Source organism: Canis aureus, chromosome 4, assembly GCF_053574225.1.
Source record: "Canis aureus isolate CA01 chromosome 4, VMU_Caureus_v.1.0, whole genome shotgun sequence".
NCBI lineage: Eukaryota > Metazoa > Chordata > Mammalia > Carnivora > Canidae > Canis > Canis aureus.
In genome coordinates, this window is record NC_135614.1 from 54,959,240 (window position 1) to 54,980,356 (window position 21,117).

The 21,117-nt window shown below is 41.5% G+C and overlaps 1 protein-coding gene and 1 pseudogene across 2 annotated transcripts in view; one reads left to right on the forward strand and one right to left on the reverse strand.

Annotated features, from left to right (window-relative positions):
• The window catches only part of TIMD4 (T cell immunoglobulin and mucin domain containing 4), a 33,291-nt gene extending 19,045 nt beyond the window's left edge, over nucleotides 1-14,246 (forward strand). For both annotated transcript variants that reach the window (XM_077895748.1, XM_077895749.1), the window contains 4 exons: nucleotides 9,174-9,220; nucleotides 10,483-10,576; nucleotides 11,798-11,837; nucleotides 12,957-14,246. In XM_077895748.1, coding sequence (XP_077751874.1) covers nucleotides 9,174-9,220; nucleotides 10,483-10,576; nucleotides 11,798-11,837; nucleotides 12,957-13,041 — 266 coding nt within the window. In that variant the 3' untranslated portion in view covers nucleotides 13,042-14,246. The remainder of the gene's footprint in view (nucleotides 1-9,173; nucleotides 9,221-10,482; nucleotides 10,577-11,797; nucleotides 11,838-12,956) is intronic.
• Nucleotides 903-985, reverse strand: LOC144313124 (U4 spliceosomal RNA; annotated as a pseudogene).
• Nucleotides 14,247-21,117: the final 6,871 nt, after the last annotated feature.

The window sequence follows — 21,117 nt, forward strand, 5'->3', positions numbered from 1 at the left end:
TCTTTCCTCCACACTGCACTATTCTATTAAAAACAAAATTGAGCCGTGTCAGAACTTGACTTTTCTGGGTCCTCAATTGATCAAGGACATAAAGCAGTTGTAGGGGGAATTATCATTTTCAGTACAAGTTCAGCAGAAGGAACAGAAGAAGGCAGGGGAATGAAGCAAAGCTCATTTACACTCACAAATGCCGTTGTTAGGAGGAAAGAAATTGGATGCAGTTGATTTCAAAGTCAACATTTTTCGTGAGGCCTTAGCCCATTTGTTTTCTCTCTCATGGCCCCGCTGTTCACAGGCTCGAATCAGTTGGTAGGCCGGCGGTCTGAGGATAAAGGCCAAGGACAGAAAATGGATTCTCATGATTCTTCTCACAATAGCACTCTATACCAACCGTACAAATGATATTTTTTCATTAATAAAGTCGGGGATTGAATCTGTGTAATTCTAACATCTAACAGCTCACCTTCAGAAAGGTCAACCAAATAAGAACAAAGAGGGCTGCCAAGCTTTAAGAGAGATCCGACCGTGGTAAAGCAAACAGTGAGAAAGAAGTAAGGTGCCAGCCACTGAAATGGAACCTGGAGCCAGTCCTAAGATGTATCCTCGTTAACGGATAAGCAAGCGAGCTGGGTGACCGCGCTGCAGACCAAAATGTTCCTCCGACACTGAGCTAGGCACTGGAGAGATCTCTGGTCTCACAGAGGGTAGGATAAATGGCACACCTCAGCAAGTTCTGTGAGAAGATGAAGCATCCTTTCTCCCACCGTGAACAAGTCATTGACTAAAGGTAGCCCAACCCTTTGGAAAGAGCCTCCCTGCACTTGTAGTCTGTTGAACCCTGGGATCCTTAGCAGCACAGCAGGGGCCGGGGGTGGGGGGCAGACATGGAACGTGGAATCAGATGTCATTGGGAAAAGTTTTCAGTCAACAATAATTATGCCTCAGATAAACCTCACTGGTTCTAATACTGCCACTGAGCAAAGCTTTACTGTTTACTAGAGATCATTACTAGCTATGCAGTCTTGGGCAAGATATGGGATCTCTGAGTTTCATTTTCCTCCTTTTTCAATAATTTTGCCCAAGTTTACTTTACCCCAGTAGGTTTATTTTGAAGTTCAAAGGTGATAATGAATGTGGAAGTGTTTTATGCACTTTCAGCTGCTTACATTGTGCTCATCATCATCATCATCAATAATCATAGTTAAGAGTCTCCTTTCTAGAAATCGCACCCATCAGAGCAGCCAAAGGTTAGGGTTCCATTCCAAATGGATCTCTTCGTATTGTGCCATGAAATAGCGAGATCATTCACTCTCCACCACTGATTTTCCCATAGCAAGTGTATGTGAGCCCTTGCCGCATTTTGCAAAGGCTGTAGAGCTCAGAGGAGAAGAGCTTGGGCTCTGCAGGTAGGTAATCCTGGCTCTGAGATTTGCTCTCTCCTCTCCTAGCTATGTGACTCGAGCAAGGCATCTGACCATCTCTAGACCACAGGATTCTCACTGTGCAATGAGAACAATAACAGAATCTACTGCAGAGCATTTTCTGAGATCAAACATGAAAGTACTTGCCATTGTGCCTGGCATGTAGTACAGCTAAGTGCTTGGTATATATAAGTAATAATATATTTATTATTATTGTTCTTGTTGTCTTTGATATTTCTGAGGTTTCTTGGTAAAATGAGGACTTTGCCACCTCTCTGAATCAAGATATATTGATCAGCTGGGTGTAGGAAGAGCAGTGCCAGACATTGCCCTTCAGAGAAGAGTCCAGGTGGGGAAGGATTCGGGATGGGCTCTTATTTCTCCCTCATTGAGACCCTCAGATATTGATTGGCACATGAGAGCAGCAGCTTGAGGTGATAACCCTGGGCTCTCAAAATGATGATGACATTTTTGTTGGTGGGGCATCCTTGGAGGCAGTGAAAGCTTGGGGCAAAGTTTGGAATTCAGTGAGTCTTAAATAATGGTGTTCTGTAGTCCCTGGTTTCCTTCTGTTATCTCATCTGTATGGAATGTAAAGTCATTTTATCATTCCTTCTGCTTTAGGAATGGAACCACAGTGGGTGCCAACACAATTTGTTCTCTGTTCCCTTCCAAAGTAAAAAAAAAAAAAAATGGTCCTCACCCAATTTTGCCCCTGGTGCTAAGGAACACCTGACTCACGTATGTAATGGTTGATGTATTTAAGTATATAGTACTCTTTTTGATCATTGCACATATTACAAACATTCAGTGGTCTCCAAAATTTAAAGGAAGTCTGTGAACTCAATTAACGTGCATTTCTATTTTCAAAAGTCTTTTTGAAATTCCAGATCTGCATGAGTGCTTCCTGGCAAGTTCAGAAAACATGGGTTCTAGTTATTTTGCTTGTTACTTATTGCTGTGAAATCTTGAGTAAGTGAAACTGTCTCTAGATTTTTAGTTTTTCTCTTGATGAAAAAAGGGGGGGGATCAAAGAGGATAATTTCGAATTCTTTTCAGGTCTAAAATACTCGGATTTTGGGATCTATCCTCTTTCCTTTGGATTTTTTAAGACCATACCACCAGTAGTCCAGAAGGGGGCAGCATAAGCCAGATGCTGCCATGAAAGAACCGGTGTCACTTAAAAATTCTATGATTGTGTTAAGATTGTATCATTGAGTTGACTTATATCAGAACTAAATTTGTTTTAAAAGTAGAGACAGATGAATCCTTGTGTCTCTGAATTTAATGATGAGTCAAAATATGTAGTATCAGTTTTAAAATATACCAACTGAGAAGATAAAGTGCTTTTATTTCTGGTTGATTTCTGGCATGAAGCCCACTGGCTAGAGAGTTTATATTTTCAAATAGGATTTTAATATATTCTTTTTCTTTTCTCTCAGAGTGGTTATAGTCATGATTTTTTGAGTCATTCGGAGTTGGGTTCAAATTTCCTTTTATTATCTTTGTTATCCTGGGTGAGTGATTTAAACATTTTGAGCTTCAGTTCAGTCTGTAGAATGGATTGTATAAACATTAAATCAGATCATTTATTTGAAGTGCTTATCACTGTGCCAAATAATTTTGAAGTATATTTATGCCCAGTGGGATGGGAACAGGGGTGATATTCAAAATGGATTTTAAAATATTTTCTTACCTAAAAATTCAGTGCCATTCCAGATTGGCACATAGCATATAGTTTTATTTCAGGGAGTAGGTTTGAGTCCTACTACCTTAGGCATAGCCACCTTGAAGGGGATGTCTCATCATCCTAGGATCTGAAGTTCTAAAGGTTTTAAGATTAAAATTATGCTCTGATAACTACACCAGAAGTCAGTAAACTTTTCTTGTAAAGGGCCAGATGTACCTATTTTAGGCCTTACCAGCCATGTTATTGGTCTCAACTACTCAGCTTGGCTCTTGTAGTGCAAACGCAGCCAGAGGTAACACATGAACAAATGGGTACCACCAGGTTCCAATAAAAGTTTATTGATGGATATGGAGATATGAATTGTCCATAGTTTACATGTGTTATGAGTTATTCTTTTTTTTTTTTTTGGTTTTTCTTCAACCATTAAAAAACATAAAAATTATTATTAGCTCTTAGGATGTACAAAAACAGGCAGCAGAGTGGATTTGACCCTGAGGCTGTAGTTTGCCAACCTTTAATCTATATCATTCAGATATAGGACACATTCTTTAGAAAGAGCAGATGTGAGTCTATTTCAACAGGGCTCTTCCAGCATAGGCACTGAATATTGCTTCCTGCTCTACTAGATTGTAAGTCCTTTAGAGGTAAAGGTAGTGTTATTATGTTATCATTTTAATATTTAAACTTTATTCTTTATGTTATAAAATAAATATGTCTTATAAAGGAAAATACTTAAACAATATAAAGTGAAATTTCCTTGCATTCCAAATATTGTCTCTAACCCTCCACCCCAAATGATCAAGAGGAAGAAATAATTACTGCAACAGTTTGGTCTATATCCTTTCAGATCTTTTTCTTTTTCTTTTTAAAAAATATTTATTTATTTTTAGAGGAAGAGTGAGCGAGCGAGTGAGCAAGCAAGCAAGCAGGGGAGGGGCAGAAAAAGAGGGAGAGAGAGAATCCCAAGCATTCTCCATGCACAGTGTGGAGCCCAACGTGGTGCTCGACACCAGGACCCTGAGAGCTTAACCTGACCTGAAATCAAGAGTCCAATGCTTAACCGACAGAGCCACTCAAGCACCCCAGATCATTTTCTTTTTTTAATGATACAGTAACATCTATCATTATTTTTTTTACGAACATTTAAAAAATTTTACAATCTTTTTAAACCTGCCTTAACATTTATTCAACAATTTTTTTCAACAAATCTTTATTGCAAAGCCAGTGTGTAACATGCATGCATACATTAGATTGAACCATATGAAATGCTGACACTTAAACCACTTTTTAAAAAATTTTTATTTTGAGGCAATTTTAGATTCAACACAAACGTGCAAAAATAGTGTAGAGAAATGTATATATTCCTCCAGCTTCCCTCAAACATTTCACATGATTATAGCACATGGTCAAAGTAGGAAATTGACATTGGCATAATACAATTAACAAGTCTACAAACTCTACTTGATTTTACTGGTTTTTGCATGCACTCATTATTTAAAAACAAGCAAACAAAAAAGCCCATTTCTGATCTACAAAGAAGTGTATATATGTCCTGAACTTCGCTGTATGCCAGTACTCATATCTAGGGGTGTGTCTTTCACTAATAGCATCACTCAGCTCTTCTTTAGCTATGACTTCATGGGTTTCTAATAGTGATCTTCAAAGTTTCACCTAGAAGGTCACTGTGGCATTGCTTCAGAGAAATTATATACTCTCTGAGAGTTTGCTCCTGACTCAGGTGTCTTGTGGAGTTTCTAGTGATTAATATGTCATATATATTTTACAATTAAAATTTTCTCATTTGAGAAAATTTAGAAAGTATACAAAGTACTAATAAAATTTTAATTGCCTATAGTATTTCCACTCAAAGTCAGATGTATTTAGTCTTGCAGTATTTTTTAGTTTTCTTTGTGGAGCAAGAGGTATTCCTCCACAAAGGTTTGCGTGCTCGTAAGTATTTACATACTCATTTTCCTATACTTTGCATCCTTTTTTAAAAAAATTATTGTGAAATGATCATTTTCTCGGGTCATTCAAAGTCTTTGTAAATAGGCATTGAGAAATATAAAGGTTAAAAAGGCATTGCTGCAGTTTCAGCATTTTCAGATGAATAAACTGGCTCAGAGAGAGGAAATGTCATGCCCAAGGTCACGCATCCAGGAAATGTGGAATAGATTGTTACTCGATGACAGTGAAGTATGGAGGAGGCCTAGATGCACTGTTGCAGCACTCCAAGGTCTGGGGTTAAGTTTTGCAGGAATTCCATTTCACCAGAGTACTCAAGAACTCAAGAGCCTAAAATTAAGCCAGCAAGCCAATTCACTAATTTACAGTGATAACTCTGCCAAGAGGGTCCATATTTAGGTTTTTTTAAAATTTTGTATTTATTTATGATAGTCACACAGAGAGAGAGGGAGAGAGAGGCAGAGCACAGGCAGAGGGAGAAGCAGGCTCCATGCACCGGGAGCCCGATGTGGGATTTGATCCCGGGTCTCCAGGATCGTGCCCTGGGCCAAAAGCAGGCGCTAAACCGCTGTGCCACCCAGGGATCCCCATATTTAGGTATTTTTTTAATGTAAATATATTCTCACTCTGTAGGCAAATCTAGTGTTAATCAGAAGTATTGGTGAGTCCATAGACCTGGGAAAAGTGTAATTAAGTTGAAGATTCTTTTATTACTATTACATGTTAATTAATTTCTCTGAGATAAGTAACATATATATATATGGTGAAGGTACAAAGTGTACAAAAAAATTTTAAATGAAAGGCAAATCTTCCTTTCATCCCTTGCTCATCACCAGGGCTGCTGTTCTTATGGAAGATCTTAATGACCACTGTGTCTCTGTATTAATTTTCCAGGGATGCTGTAAAAGTTTACCAGAAATGTAGTGGTATAAAACAACAAATTTATTATCTTATAGTTTTGGAAGTCAAAAGTCCTAAAATTGAAGTGTCACCTGGCCATACTCTCTCTAAAGTCTCTAAGAGAAGATCTTTCCTTGCCTCTTCCAGCTTCTGATACCCCCAGGATTCCCTGGCTTGAGGCCACCTCCCTTCAATCTCTGCCCATCTTTACAGGTCTTCATGTATGTCTCTCCGTGTCTTCTTCTCTCTTTATAAGGACATCTGCCATTGGATATAGGGCCTATCTTAAATCTAGGATGATTTCATCTTAATATCCTTAAATTAATTACATCTGCAAAGATGCCCTATTTCTAAAAGGTGACAGTCTGAGGTTCTGAGTGAACATACCCTTGAAGAGGATACATTCAACCAATCACAGTTCCCCACTCACAGAATTGCTTTTCTTACAAGTTTGGGGCAGGGGGGCACCTCCTTTCCCTCCTTTCCCTGAATGTGCTTGTTTTAGAGTTCAGGGTCTTGAGAGTGTAAGGGCCAAGATAGCACAGAAGACACAGAAATAAGTAGTCTTCACTTGTCTACCTCCTCCCCTAGCTGTTAGAATTGCTATGTTTCACAAGGAAAAAAAAAATCACCATACACCTGTGTTTCTTGTCCCTATTCAGTGTTTAACAGTGTCTAACACTGTGGCTTCAAGGTGCTTCCCATTGGGGCTTTTGGCATTTTCAGAAGAAAGAAGAAGAAGAAAAGGAGAAGAAAGAAGAAGAAGAAGAAGAAGAAGAAGAAGAAGAAGAAGAAGAAGAAGAAAGAAGAAGAAAGAAGAAGGAGAGAAGGAAGAAGAAAATGAGGAGGAGGAGCAAGAGAAGGAGGAGGAAGAAGAGGAAGAGGAAAAGGAGGATGGAAAGGAGGAAAAGATGGAGGAAAAAGAAGAGCAGAAGGAAGAGGAAGAGACAGAGGGAAAGGAGGAGGAGGAGGAGGAAAAAGAGGAAGAGAAGGAAGAGGAGGAGGAGGAAAAGCAGGAGGAGGAGGAAGAAGAGAAGGAGGAGGAGGAAGAGGAAGTAGTGCTTAGTATCACTCAGCAGTGTTTATGTTTGCAAAATGTCTCTCCCATTAGACAATTCCAGTTTAAAATACAGATTAGCTCTGACAAAACTGACCTAGGCTGACTTTGCTCTTTGATGGTTTCAATTTCGGTTTTATCTATCACAAATGATTGTAATACTATAGGATTTTGACAGATCAAGGGTAGGAGTTTTGAATTCTTACCTGCAATTTCCAGCTCTAGGGAATAACAGCAGAGAGAAAAACAACAGTAACTGTGTTGTAGGATATGAAAACATACTGAATTTTCCCCTCAGAGTCTTATGCTCGCAGGCATTCAACAAGTCACTTTCCCTGTCCAACAAATAAGCTCTCTTGTACCAAATTATGAGCCTCCGAAAACCTATGGCATTTTTTTCTTATGCCTCAAGTGCAAGGAAGCTTGGGAGAAACATTGATCAATTTCAGTAATTATTTGCCTTGATTTTTATTATACTCAGGCCTTGTCTATGCTTGGCTTTACGTTCTGTGTCTATCAGCAGGTTTTACTGCATATATGATTTTATGTCCTTTCCAGGTGTTTTCTCCTGCCCTGGGCTCCATGACACTGTTCTCACTTTCTGCTCTCCGCTGTTTGTTTCTTCTGCTTCCTTCTCCTTTGCCTTCTCTGCCCACCTTTTAAGTGCTGGGGTTTTTTAGGATTCCTGTTCTTCTCTTTCTGGACATGTGGCCCTTGTATTTCTTATACACTCAGAGGATCTTAAGTGCTTCATGGAGACTGATGGCTCCCACATCAGTATCTGCCACTCCAACTTTTCTCTAAGTTTGGTTTAGACTTGAATCCATCAGTTGCTCATGAGGCGAGTGGGGTTTTCGTGTCTCTCTTGGGCGCCTTACCCAAGGACTACAAATTTGAGCTTGGCACATTTCTCCCCCAGACCGATCCTTCTCCTCTGCTTCTGCTGTGCCCAGCCTTGGCCAACAGTTGGGCCGTGGCCCAGAGTCTCAAGAAGGAATCTACAAGTCATCTAAGATTTGTTTCTTTTTCACTACCACGTTCAATGTCCATATCCTCTTGATTTCCCTGCTAAGTATTTCTGGAATCTGCCTCTCCCTTCATTTCTGTTAGCTCTGATTTTCAGACCTGGGATCAAATGATAATTGATCATCTCATCTTGGCTATTTCTTTATCCTTTTCACAGGACTATAGCATATTTAAAATGTTTGTGGTTTCCCACTGTGGACAGAATTAAATGGAGACTTATCAGCATGAAACAAAGGCCTTCCCTGATTGGTTCCTACTCATCTCTGTGGTCATCCCCTGCCACTCCCCACCCCTCATTTTCTGCCTTCATGGCTGCCTGTCATTCCACATGGAACCACTACCCTTGGCCTTTGAGGCCAAAATGACCTTCTGATCTTCCTTCTTTAATGTCCTGTGAATTTCAGGACGGTGGGGTCATGCTGTATTCATCTTAATATTCTTGTGCTTAGGACAGTGCTTAGCCCAGTATGTCTCTCATGTTGAATTCAACTATCAATTATAAATAAATGAGTCCATGTCTCAGCTTAAACTCCATATTCTTAGGGACACTCACCCTTGATCCTCCAGAACAGGTCAGCCATCCTCATGATATGTCCCTATATCTTGTGCTATTTATTCCGAGAGTGCTGAAGAATTATAACATTATTTTTTCAATTATTCACCTTATTTGTTTAAATTTGCCTTCCTGCACTAAGTTGTAAATTTTGTCAACAAGGTAGATGGTACAGTTAGCAGAGTACCTGGCCTATAATAAATGCTCATTTTGTTAACTGATAGACTGACATGTTTTCTTGCTGGATAAAAATCTTGAATGCATTGCTGGCACCTCCAGAAAATTTAGATCAAATTGCCTGCTGGCCTAATGCCCCATTCTACCCATCTAGAAAATGGAGATGTTCCTGTGGGATAATGTTGGATAGCAGATGAGCTTCAGATAAAACCATCTCAAAACAAATGTGTTGTAAATAAATTATACAAATAAGGAAAGATGAGATTAAAAGATTAAACACATCAACTAAAAATTTCAGATGAGCTTTGAAATGCCTATTTCAGGATGTGGTATTTTATTCTCCCACAGAAAATGTAAACATTTCTTCCCCTTTTTCCTTCCCAGCGATGGAGACGGAAATGCCTGTGCAAAACAAGGTTGAATCAGAACAGGTAAAATGTTGGTGAAGTATTTGAAGCGTGAGTTAGATTTTAAAAATCCACAATAGAGGTTTGCAGAAATGAACTGGGGAGGCAGATATATCTGAGCGGCAACTGTGGGGAAATAACTAAGCAATTTGTAGACTCGTGCTTTGTGCTCTTGGCAGAAATAATGTTTATATCGTTACCTCTATATGTGCAGAAGCTTTGCAAAACAAAAAGAAAAAAAAGTACAAAAGCGTGGAAAAATCATTATGTGTGCCTTCTGCATGTCCCAGGATTAGTGACGTCCTGCAGGATCAACACTTGGCACCGGCACCCTTCTTATTTGTGGAGTGTACCCTTCATTAACTTTTATTATCACAAAAGTGATTCAAGTTGCTTTAAGTAAAAACTGCAGGCAACATCGACACCTATAAGGGAAAAGCGAAGGTCCCCCATCCCTTCTTTCTTTCTTCTCTTCTCCCTCCTCAGAGGCAGGTGTGCCCTCCTTGTTGCTGTGTTGGAGACAGGGCCAGGAAGGTGAGGAAGTGGAGCCTGGCCTGGGCAGCAGTGGCGGCATAGTCCCCACCAGAACTAGGTGCTGCCTGCAGAGCAGCACTCCTTCAATGATTTGGCATCAGGACCCCTTGATACTCACAAAAATCAAAACAGAAATTAAAAACAATGTTTATTAATTCATTTAAAAGCAAGAATAATAAGCAAACCCATTCCATGTTGACATAAATAACATTTAATGAAATACACCTGTATTTTCCTGGATGAAAAATATTAGTGAGAAAAATGGCATGAGTGGCATTGCTTTATAATGTCTGGCTACCTGGGAGACAGAAAGACATCAGCACATCATTTGTCATACAACCTCGGGGAAACCCCACTGTCCATCTCATGAGAGAATGATGGTGAAACTGGCAAATAATGTCTCGTGAAAATAATTTTGATCTCATGGGTCCCCTGGCTACACTTCGAGAACCAGTGCTACAGAACATTTGAAACTGAGTTCCATTTTCAGGCCCTGAAACCCACAGCCCAAATGCCTGATATTGAAGACAGGAAAATGTGGGGGTCTGGGTAAATGTTCCAAGTTTTCAGAGATTTTTTTAAAAATTCTGATTTGTAAGGCTGCTTTGCCTTGATCTTGAGCCAGATTGGGCAAAATGGGGTGAGAAGGAGGGAAGCTGCTGGCGAGTGGAAGGTACGATTAAGACGGGAAAGTTGTGCAGGGGTGATGTTCAGAAACGACTGGCCCAATTGCTTTCCCTGTGTCGCATCAGGTAAAAATGGTCATCAACTCTGACCTGCTAATGATCATCGCTCCCTCCCTGGGATTTGTGCTGTTGGCGTTGCTTGTGGCATTTTTCCTTCGAGGTAAGCAGGGCGGCCAGGTGGGATGGTGGCCTTCAGAGCTGTGGAGGCTCCAGGAGGATCTGGGAATGGACTGATTCTGCTTCCTGCCCCTGTCTCCATCCCCCAGAGTCCCATTTCCATCCTTCATCTATCATCTTCCTGATGAAGTTTATATTTTGGAAAAGAAAAACAAGAACACCATCATTTACTGGACACTTTATCTGTGACAGTCCTGCTGCTCTATTCTTGTGTGTCTAACTCATTCTATCCTCATTACTGCCTTAAGTGAAAAGTGCTATTATTACCATTGTCTCGGAGTGGAGGAAACCCTGGCCCAGCCTCCTCCCCTGGCTAGGACTGCCCTAGGAAGAAAGCCGTGAATGATCTTGGGCTTCTTATCCCCTTAAAGCAAGGTTTCCTTACTGGGCCTCCCCAGATGGAACTCAGGGGAAAGTGAATCCCTTGAACTTCTGTGCAAAAGTTCTTGCATATTCATATCTGCATTTCTCTGGGGCAGGGTCCATAGTTATTATTAGATTCCCCAGCTGGTCTGTGACCTTGCACCTCCCCACCACCACCCCTCATGTTTAAAAAAATAATAATTTTAAAACACTGCAAAAAGGAGTCATGGTACAGAGTTTACAGTTGTCATGCAAAGTATAGGCATGTGACATCTGGTCCTACTGTAAAATGGGGGAAAATTGTTCTGTAGTTATTAACAGAAACTGTTTTGAGGTGGTAAATGAGGAAGTAAGACTGCAAACCATCCTGTTTGAGCAACAGTAGTGAAACTTGCACATTTCAATACCTGTCCCTAGTGAACCCTGATGAAGGAAATTTGGAATTTAGCAGGAGCCTACCATTAGCCTTCATACAAAGTCCTCATAAAGGCAGAAGGCGCTGGTCCTCATACAGTTTTGGAGTTTCTGAGTATGTCTCATAAGGAAGTGTTTTACAACTCAAGTGAGTGCTTCAGTTCTGGGTGGGCAAGTGACTTAAGAATGAAGCAGCTTAACACTATTGTCCACAACGTGGAAACAGCTGTGTAATGATGGGTACTGCCTTGGGGCCCAAAGAAGCAATCACTTGATCTGGGAAAAGGAAGCTTTCCCTGCCAAAACCAGTCCCTAAATTCTCACCTTTGGTCCAACTCTGCTTTTGGTAAGACAGCTTTAGGTTTTCCCCATGTTTCACATGTTCTAGCACAGCTACTCTGCTTATACCATGGCCTTGTCTTTTCAGGGAAAGTCATGAAATCCAGTTGGTTCCCGAAACACACACGGTAATTCATCTTGCATGACTGATTGTTGTAATGATTGTACAAGCTGTTACAAATGATTAGATACTACTCAGTAGTTTAATGATTTGTGCTCGTGTTCTGATTAAATGCAGGGTTGGAGAAGTGTGGCATTAGAGGTGAAAAAGACGTAGGATTTAGCTCACAGTAAGCTCTGTATTTGTTAACAATGTGTTGTTTGTCCAAAATATAAATACAAAGGTAGGTTGCATTAATAGAAGCATGGCATGCAAAAGAAAGAAGGTGATATGTCTCTGTCGTCTTGCTCAGAATTCTTTGTTCAGCTCTGGGCAATTCATTTTAAAAGGACATTGCTGGGCAGCCCGGGTGGCTCAGCAGTTTAGCGCTGCCTTCAGCCCCAGGGTGTGATCCTGAGGACCCGGGATCGAGTCCCATGTCAGGCTCCCTGTATGGAGCCTGCTTCTCCCTCTGCCTGTGTCTCTGCCTCTCTCTCTCTCTCTCTCTCTGTGTCTCATGAATAAATAAATAAAACCTTAAAAAAAAAAAGGACATTGTTAGAAAGAAGTTCACAGAGAAGAGAGTTGGCAGTATGGGGAATGAAAAACATATAGAATATCATTCCTGGGATTTGGTTTCTCTGCCCAATATTAGACCATTGGAGCAGGGGTTTTTTTGTTTTGTTTTGTTTCAAATAGTTTGAAGAGTCTCTGCAAAGAGATTTTGGTTATCTGTCCTGTTCTATAGCTTTTTGGGAAAGAAATGAAAAGATTTGGTAAACTGTGAGGAAGACTGTGCCTTCACTTAATTGTATCGATACCAAAATATCTATTAACAAATAAACATTAACAAGTAGGGAAACTGAGACTCAGCAAGGTAACTTTCCAAGGTCATAAACACGTTTCAATCTTGATTTTGTAATTTGTTAATATAGAAACATTTAGTTCCCTTATTAGGCTAGATTGGCAAAAGCCCTTTATCTTCTGCAGCGTCAGTTTTCTATCTGTGAATGGAAAGGCTTGGACCCGATGGAGTCTGAGCCCTTTTCACTCTAATAGCCTTTGTTAGTTGCCTTGTGATTTAGTCATATCTGGTTCTTTCTGGTCCTGGTGCTTCCCATTCTCAGCCTCTATTTTCTTGTTACAGGCTGGACAATGTTGAAGGATATAAAAACAACTTCGATGACATGCAGCATGGAAGAGAAGACGAAGATGGTCTTTTCACACTCTAATGTGCCACTTTTTCTCAGGATTGAGGATGGGGGCATGATGCGGGAATTGTCAAAATAAGTCTTAGAATGTATTGTTTTTTTTTTTTTTTAAAGCCCCATCTATTATTCCATTGGTGTCATTGATCCAGTCTTGTTTTAATTTCACAAGTGAAAGGTACTTTAGAGACCCTTAGCACCTTTGCTGCCAGGCGCTTTAATCTCCTGGGTAGCATCCTGGTCAGTGATCTTCCAGAATGTGCTTGAATAATCTTGGTGATGGTGAACTCACCAGCACATCTAAAGGAGATCACTCAATCTCAGGGCAGTTCTGAGACTTCGAAATATTTAAAATGAAGTCTGTCTCCATATAGCATCTGCTTATACATCCTAGTTGAATTCATTGTGTTTACACAGAACATGTGTAATCTCTCTTCTCTCTGGCAGCGCTCCAGATACTGCAAGGAGAGCCTTGTCTGTCCAAATTACCTTGCTTCTGAGATGCGTATTCTGGTCCCTTTTCTACCTAGTTGCCTTTGCCTCGTATGTATTTGTGTCTCTCTGTTTATGCCCAACTTTCAGAGGTTAGTGTCCCACTCCAGGTAAGGTAGGAGCAGCCCTGGGTCTGAACCTCATCAATAATGCAGGAAGCAATATAGAGAAGTATCCTGATTTTGGCTCACATTTCCTTTTTTGAGAAAAGAATCTCCCTTAGCTAGGGCTCTGTGGGGGCAGGTGTATTGGCACAGAATCAGGAGTTTCCTGCGGCAGGAGGCAAAGGTCCAGGTGGAGGTGGTTGTCAGAGATTGCATTTAAGGAGGCATTTGCCTGGACTCCCATCGCAGCTTCTAAGCTGCACACCTCGTCTGCAGTCCTTCCCTTCTCCGATCTGTTCTCCATGCTGTGGCAGAGATCCTTTTCTAAATGCAGATCAGAAGGTCCTGTCTACCCATGGTGTTGGTGTTGAAGAAGCGCTTAGGCTCTGCCTGAGGCCGGGTGGCTGCCACAGATGAGTGAGGCATGGGGAAGTGCAGGGGCTATTCAAAGTGGAATGTTTGTGTCCACTTGAAGGCCTTAGCATTCCAGCTTCGTTAGAATAATGCCCTGGGCAAGCAACACAGGACCATGGGCTGGAACAAGGTAATCGGTCTAAGACTCCAAAGTCCAGGAGGTATGATATGGGTTTTACCAAATGATGAGTTAATAAATATATAATTCTTAGGATGAGACTCCCTGGTCAGAGAAGATTGTTGGTCTAGTTATTCCTCTCTTTCCCTCTCTGTGCAATCAGGATGAATTGGTAGCCACCTACAAATAACTTCCTAATATCTAGGGCCCAGGAGAGGGGATCACTTTCCTTAGAGAGCTTAAAAATCTAAATGAGACAAAACATGCATGGGAAATGCAACAGAATAGAATCAGTGTTGACTTTCCATTTGCACAAGCAAGGACTTTGATGGAGATGTGGTTCTTACAGCTGATGTTTACATGGTGGTTCCACAATCAAACTTTGAGGATTTAGAACAACCTAATTCTTCAACCTTGACCCTGACCTTTCTAGGCTCAATCAGAGCTAATATCCAATCCTGAAAAAGCATTTGATATGGTCTAGGTACTCTACTAAATGTTTCAAACAAGTATATTACTGTTGCTTTTGGAGTTGAGCAAACAGAAGCAGAGGCCAAGGAACATGCCCAAGGTCACATGGACCAACCCCCTGTGACAGAGCAGGGCCTTGAACCAGGCTGGAAGGACTCCACACACTTAACCACTACCCTATACCTCAGAACAAGGGCCTTAATTTAACATTTCATACATACAGAACTGCAGTATTGGCCTGCATTGGTCCCAGATGGATTTTAGTTTGTTCAAATCCTGGGCTACCTGAGTGCTTTGATGGTTCTCCAATCCCAACCCCTTTATAGCTCAATCTTCCCTTGTCCCCATATTATTTACCCAGAATCTTATTTGCATCTGCAGAGGAAGCTGCAAGTGGAGAACCTGGCAGGAACCTTAATGAAGCCAGGTGGGACACATTTAAATGGGAATGTGTTGAACTAACTCATGAAGAGCTGGAGCCAGCTGTCAGCAGGCTTAATGAAAGGTTAACAGGAAGCCGGCAATGGGTGGCTGGGGAGACTCTTTGTCTCTCTAAAGAAAACAAAAAGTTGAGAAGTGAGCTCCCTGGGTGAAGGCAAGATCAGAAGGAGGAAGCCACTTATAACCAAAAGGCTGGGTCTCAAAATAGAATCATTTGGGTTTGTAAACATGGTATAGTTATTACAAAAAAAAAAAAAAAAAAAAAGAGAGAGACACTGAGTTCTCAGCTCTCTGAACAACAAAAGACAGTGAAGAGAAGTGTGTTGAAATAAGATGAATGCTGATGTTGTTAGCAGGGTGGAGATAGCTCATGAAATGGAAGATGGGTTTACTCTCCATCTGAGCTGGGAGAGTGCTGTTCTTTGATTGTATACTTTATCCGCGCTGCATATGGAGTGGGGGTGTGGAGGGTGTGTGCAGGAAGGATCCTGATACAACAAGCAGTTCAACTCCCGTGTTTTATCTGATGAAACTGAGGCCCAGACAGGGGGACTGAGTGATCCCAGGCTACACAGTAAACCAGTGCCAGAGCACAGGCCTAAACCATGTCTCCTGGACTTCTCTGTGGCCATGTCATAAACCTGTTCCTGGATTTTTCTAGGTCCACCTGGATCTGCTTGATTATTTACCATTTGGAGGTCACATTAAGTTCCTGATGTGAGCAACTCAGTATTTCTTTCCCTTGAACCATCTTACCCTGCACACCCTTGACCTTGTGCTGGATGGCTGTTCCCACAAAGAGGAATGAGAATGTAGAAGTGCAAAGCTAGGTTGTTCTGTTGCTTTTTGAAGAACACCACCATTACTAGGGTGACCAATTCATTCTGTTTTGAAACTCAAAGTCTCGCATTGCTGGGACCTCCTTCAGGATGACTATAATGACTATAACATATTTGCAAGTCCAGGCAAACTGGGATGATTGGTCCACCTAAGTCCATAACTAAACTAGAGATGGAAACAACTTTCTTCTGAGTTCTTGACTCTCTTGATCATTTTTTTCATTGCAAGTACCCAAGTGGAATTTAATTTGTTTAGATCAGTCTTTTTTTTTTTTTTTTTAAGATTTTATTCATTCATTCATGATAGTCACACAGAGAGAGACAGAGAGGCAGAGACACAGGCAGAGGGAGAAGCAGGCTCCATGCAGGGAGCCTGACGTGGGATTCAATCCCGGGTCTCCAGGATCGCGCCCCGGGCCAAAGGCAGGCGCCAAACCGCTGTGCCACCCAGGGATCCCTAGATCCAGTCTTAAAATAGACCACTAGATTTAGGTTCTAGACCTTTGTTAACCAAAATGTAGGGCTCAGACCATGCGTGGTCATCACCTGGGAGCTTGTTAGCAGTGCAGAATGTCGGTCCCCATCCTAGAGCACGGAATCAGAACCTGCATTTTAACAAGGGTTTCCATGTTATCCATATGCACGTTAAAGATTGAGAAGTACTGGCCTAAAGTATTGATTTTCAACGTTGGCTGCATGTGGAAATCATATGGGGATTTCAATAATAAAAAATACTGATGTTTGACTTCCCTCTGAGATCCTGACTTTAATGGGCATGGGGAAGACCTGGCTTTCAGAAGTTTTTAGGCCACCTTGGATAACGCTAATGTGCAGCAATGACTGTAAGCCACTATTCTAAAGGGAGGGCAGCTCTGTGCCAGAAGGAAATGTTGCTAATTAATCAGGACAACTTTTGGCCTAAGTTAGGAGTTTATGTGGGTCTAGTACCCCCACATGATTTTGCTCCAAGAAATGATCAATAAAATTGTTCAAGAAGATCTGAGGAGACACGATAATGACCTAAATGTCCCAATTACTATGGATGAGGCCCATTAAAGTAATTAAAAATCAAGATATAATATTTGGTCTGTGGAAAGTGATAATGAGAAAACAGAAAAGACAAATGGAGAAGGAATGTCTGGGGGTCAAGGTGGTGCTATTAATCTTTCAGAGACATCAGAGGGATAATGAGATGATGCTAAGATTATAAGAGAAACATGGGAGATTGGTTAAGTGGAAACCTTTGTTGCAGAATAAAGAATTTAGTAAAAAGGCAACTATTTGCCCTCTTGTCCCTAAAAATAATGGGAGACCCTCCTCAGGGCAAAGTCATACATTGTCTTAATAAGACTGTATTCAGCTGCAAGTAAGAGAATACTAAAAAGCAGTGACTTAAAGACTTTTAATTATTTCACATAACTAGAAATTTGGATGTAGGCTGTTTGAGAGTTGGTTCAGCAGCTTCACTGAAATGAGATATTAGAGTCTCTGAGTTCTTTTGGCTTGTCCCTCATGGTTGCAAGATGGCTGCCATGGCTCTAATGTGCCTTCGCACAAAAGGATCTCAAGCAGGAAGGAAGGATGTGGAAGGGAATGAGACTTTGCCCTAATATGATCCTTATCCTTGATCAAAAAGGGAAATCTGCCATAGAGGTTACCAGGAGAACCTCCCATATATTTCATTGTCCATATACTTCACTTGATCACATGCCCATCCTTTGGCGAAGGGGAATGAAATATCCAGGACTAATTTACACCAATCATTACTCAGCCCCCAGGATGTACACATGGCCATTTAACCAAAACTTACAGTCAATCAGCACGGGAGAAACTGGGAATGGGTGTTGGGTCAACAATTTTGATTCCTGACACACTCACTCATCCATTGAAAGTGTCTTGGGTGTCTCCTATGTGCCAAAGGGCTCTGTTGGGTGCTGGGGTATAGTAATGAACTGAACAGACCTACTCCGTCTTCCCAGACAGCTTATAATCTACAGAGCCACTTTCATCTGTATTATGCATTTCATGATTCCAAATATTTGGATCGTCTTTAATGTACCTGAGAGGCAAAAAGAATCAAGGGATTTCAAAAAGATAAAAGTTTAGAAATTCTGTATACATACCTTCTTGAAGCTGGGGAACTGAATCTTTCATGCAGGTGTCAGGAGTCAATAGAGGAATGAGGCAGAAACTTTCAGCCCTAGTAGGTGACAGCAAATTACAACAAAAATTCTTAGCTACAGTGAAATTTTGTAAGTATGGCAGAGAGTAGACAGCTTGGGGTAAAACTCCAATGGTAGAATAAAGGAAATAACCTCTTCTGTATTTCTATGCTATTTCCTACTTTTCTAAGAATTTCCAAACCCATAGTACTCTGGGTCAGAGAAAGAGCATATCTTCTTTTGATAGGGGAGAAGAATGGAAGCACAGAGAGGTAAAGTCACCTCCTGTGTTCCCACCATAGTGAGCGAGACAGGACTAGAATCAAATGTTCTGATTCCTCCTCAATCCAATGGATAAATATTTTTATAAGGTGCCTACTAGGTGCACCTAGCTTTGTGCTTGAACCTAATAGCAGCACTAGAAGTCATCACTAATATTACTTCTGTATGTCAGGCACTATCCTAAGCACTTTGCATGCATTATTTTATATGATTGTAACAATCTCTCTCTGAGGGGGTTGCCAGTTTTATCCCTGTTTGACAGGTGAGGAAATGGAAGTTCAGCTTCATAAAGAAGGTAGTCTGCAGTTGAGCTGGTATTCAAACTCTGGAGCAGCTTCAGAGCCCATGTCCTCAACCCCTGCACTCTGGCCCTTCCAGGCATACAAAGTGCCTTAGTGATCTCTTCATGACTGTGACTCCCATGTAAAGTGGACAGGATTGCACTGGGGGGTTTTAGGTCTCTAAGTCTGTCTGATTGGACCAACCTGGAAATGGATAGGGGAGGGTGAAGGGCACAAAGCCAGAGGGTCTCACATTCTGGAAGAGACAGTTTAGCTTTACCTTCAAATGGGACTATCTATTCAGGCTCAGAGATTGAATAATCAGAATTTGGCACTTAACATATTCTATGACTTTGGCTCCCTCTCCCTTTAAGAATATACCCTGAGAAAGGAGACAACAAAGGGACTGGGTCCTACTCTCTTGCAGAGCCCCTGGTCCTATCTTCCTCTTCCCTGCCTCGCCCTCATGCTGCCTCTTATCTCTTCTCTCTACCCTGTTTATCTCCGTTCCCTCCTCAGCTTCTTCCTTCCCTTCTGGTCCCTCAGCAATGCGTCTTATCTTCCTTCAGCAGCTCCATCAACAAAGTCCTATCAGTTTTTCTCCTGCTTCAGGATGCCTCAGCATCATTTTAATCTGTTCCTCTGAGCTTTGCTTTTCAATCTCTTCCCAAACTTAATCTCAGACCCTTCTTCACTTAGATGAAGAAAAGGCTGGAGCAAGATTACATTACCTGACAATACCTTCTGGCTCAGGGATCAAGATGATTAGAAAAGACAGCAGAGTCTTATTTCACCACTATGCCCTGGGTATGCTACGGTGAGACAAGTTTTTTAATTAACCTAAGACTCCCCATCAATTAATGCTATGACCTCCGCCACCAGCCCCCTGCTCCCCTGCCTTTAGAAAACAAAACAAAACAAAAACTGTTGAAAAATGTTGCAGCATGCTGGTGTATGGAAAGAACACAGGTCTCAGAGTCAAACTGGCCTAGAACCTGAAGTTGCTCTTAGTTAGCTGGGTGGCCCAGGACAAGTTGCTTGGCTTCTCTTAGTCTCAGCTTTATCGTTTGTAAATATGGAATAGTACTGGGACCCTCATAAGTAAGCACTAAATGGAGTAATACCAGTAAAGCATCAAATAGAGCAATACCAGTTGGCACAGGGTTTGGCACAGGATCGGTGCTCTACAACTAGTAGGCACTGTCCTTAGTTTACGCCGCAGCCCTAGTGCCTTGGCACAGGGTAGGTGCTCTACAACTAGTAGGCACTGTCCTTAGTTTACGCCGCAGCCCTAGTGCCTTGGCACAGGGTAGGTGCTCTACAACTAGTAGGCATTGTCCTTAGTTTACGCCGCAGCCCTAGTGCCTTGGCACAGGGTAGGTGCTCTACAACTAGTAGGCATTGTCCTTAGTTTACGCCGCAGCCCTAGTGCCTTGGCACAGGGTAGGTGCTCTACAACTAGTAGGCACTGTCCTTAGTTCACTCTGCAGCCCCAGTTTTAAGTCTCTGTTAATTGGAAGTTGCTGGCAGGACTTGCAAAGTCCCTCACTGAGGATACATACAGTGTGCTTGCAGAACTGGAATGTTGAGCCTGTGGGATTTTGGTCTATCTCAGGAGCTGCACATATGTCCCCTGATCTGGAGGTCTCATACATTAGCCTAAGAATCATCTGAGGGCATGTTAAGATGCAAACACCTGGGTCCACCCCCTAGAGATACTGATTCAGTGAGTTGGAATTGGGCCCTACCACCTGAATTTTTTATGATCTCAGTGGAGTTCTGAAAGCAGAGATCTATGGAGCCTCTGAGAGTGTGTCTCAGAGTCTCACATTCAAACAGTAATCATGGTAGCTAGCCTGATTCCTAACTGCTCTGCCCTGCCACAATTTCCTGGATTCTGACCCTGATTTTCCTTCGTGTGTCTTTGGACCCTGTGCTCAGCTCTGGTTTTGCTCTTTCTTCATTCACCATGATCAACCCCAGAACATTCTTACCCTCTGCCTCTATCCTCAGCTTCCCCTACCTGCCCAAGGGTTGGCTTTGGCTTAATCTTGTCTATAGGTCATCTTTCAATTTCTTGATAATGCCCTTTGCACCAAGGTTTTTAATTTTAATCAAGTCCATTTTGTATAATTTTCTTTAGTTGCTTGTTATCTTAGTGTGACATCTAAGAGTCTATTTCTAAATCCAAAGTCATGAAAATATAGTTCTGTTTTCTTCTAAGCGTGTCTTGGTTTGATCTTATATTTTGGTCATTGGTTCACTTTGATTTGTATATAGAGTAAGGTAGGGAGTCCAACTTTATTTTTTTGAACGTGGATCCAGTTGTGCCAGCATCATCTATTAAAGGGATGCAACTTTTCTACATTGAATGGACTTGGAACTCAAATTTAATTTTATGTCTTTGAGAATACTAAGCATGCTTGTCTGATGATTCCACTCTTTTCTGTACGTTGGGCTCTGTTTCTGCTGTCCTTTGTCTCCTCATATTCTTAT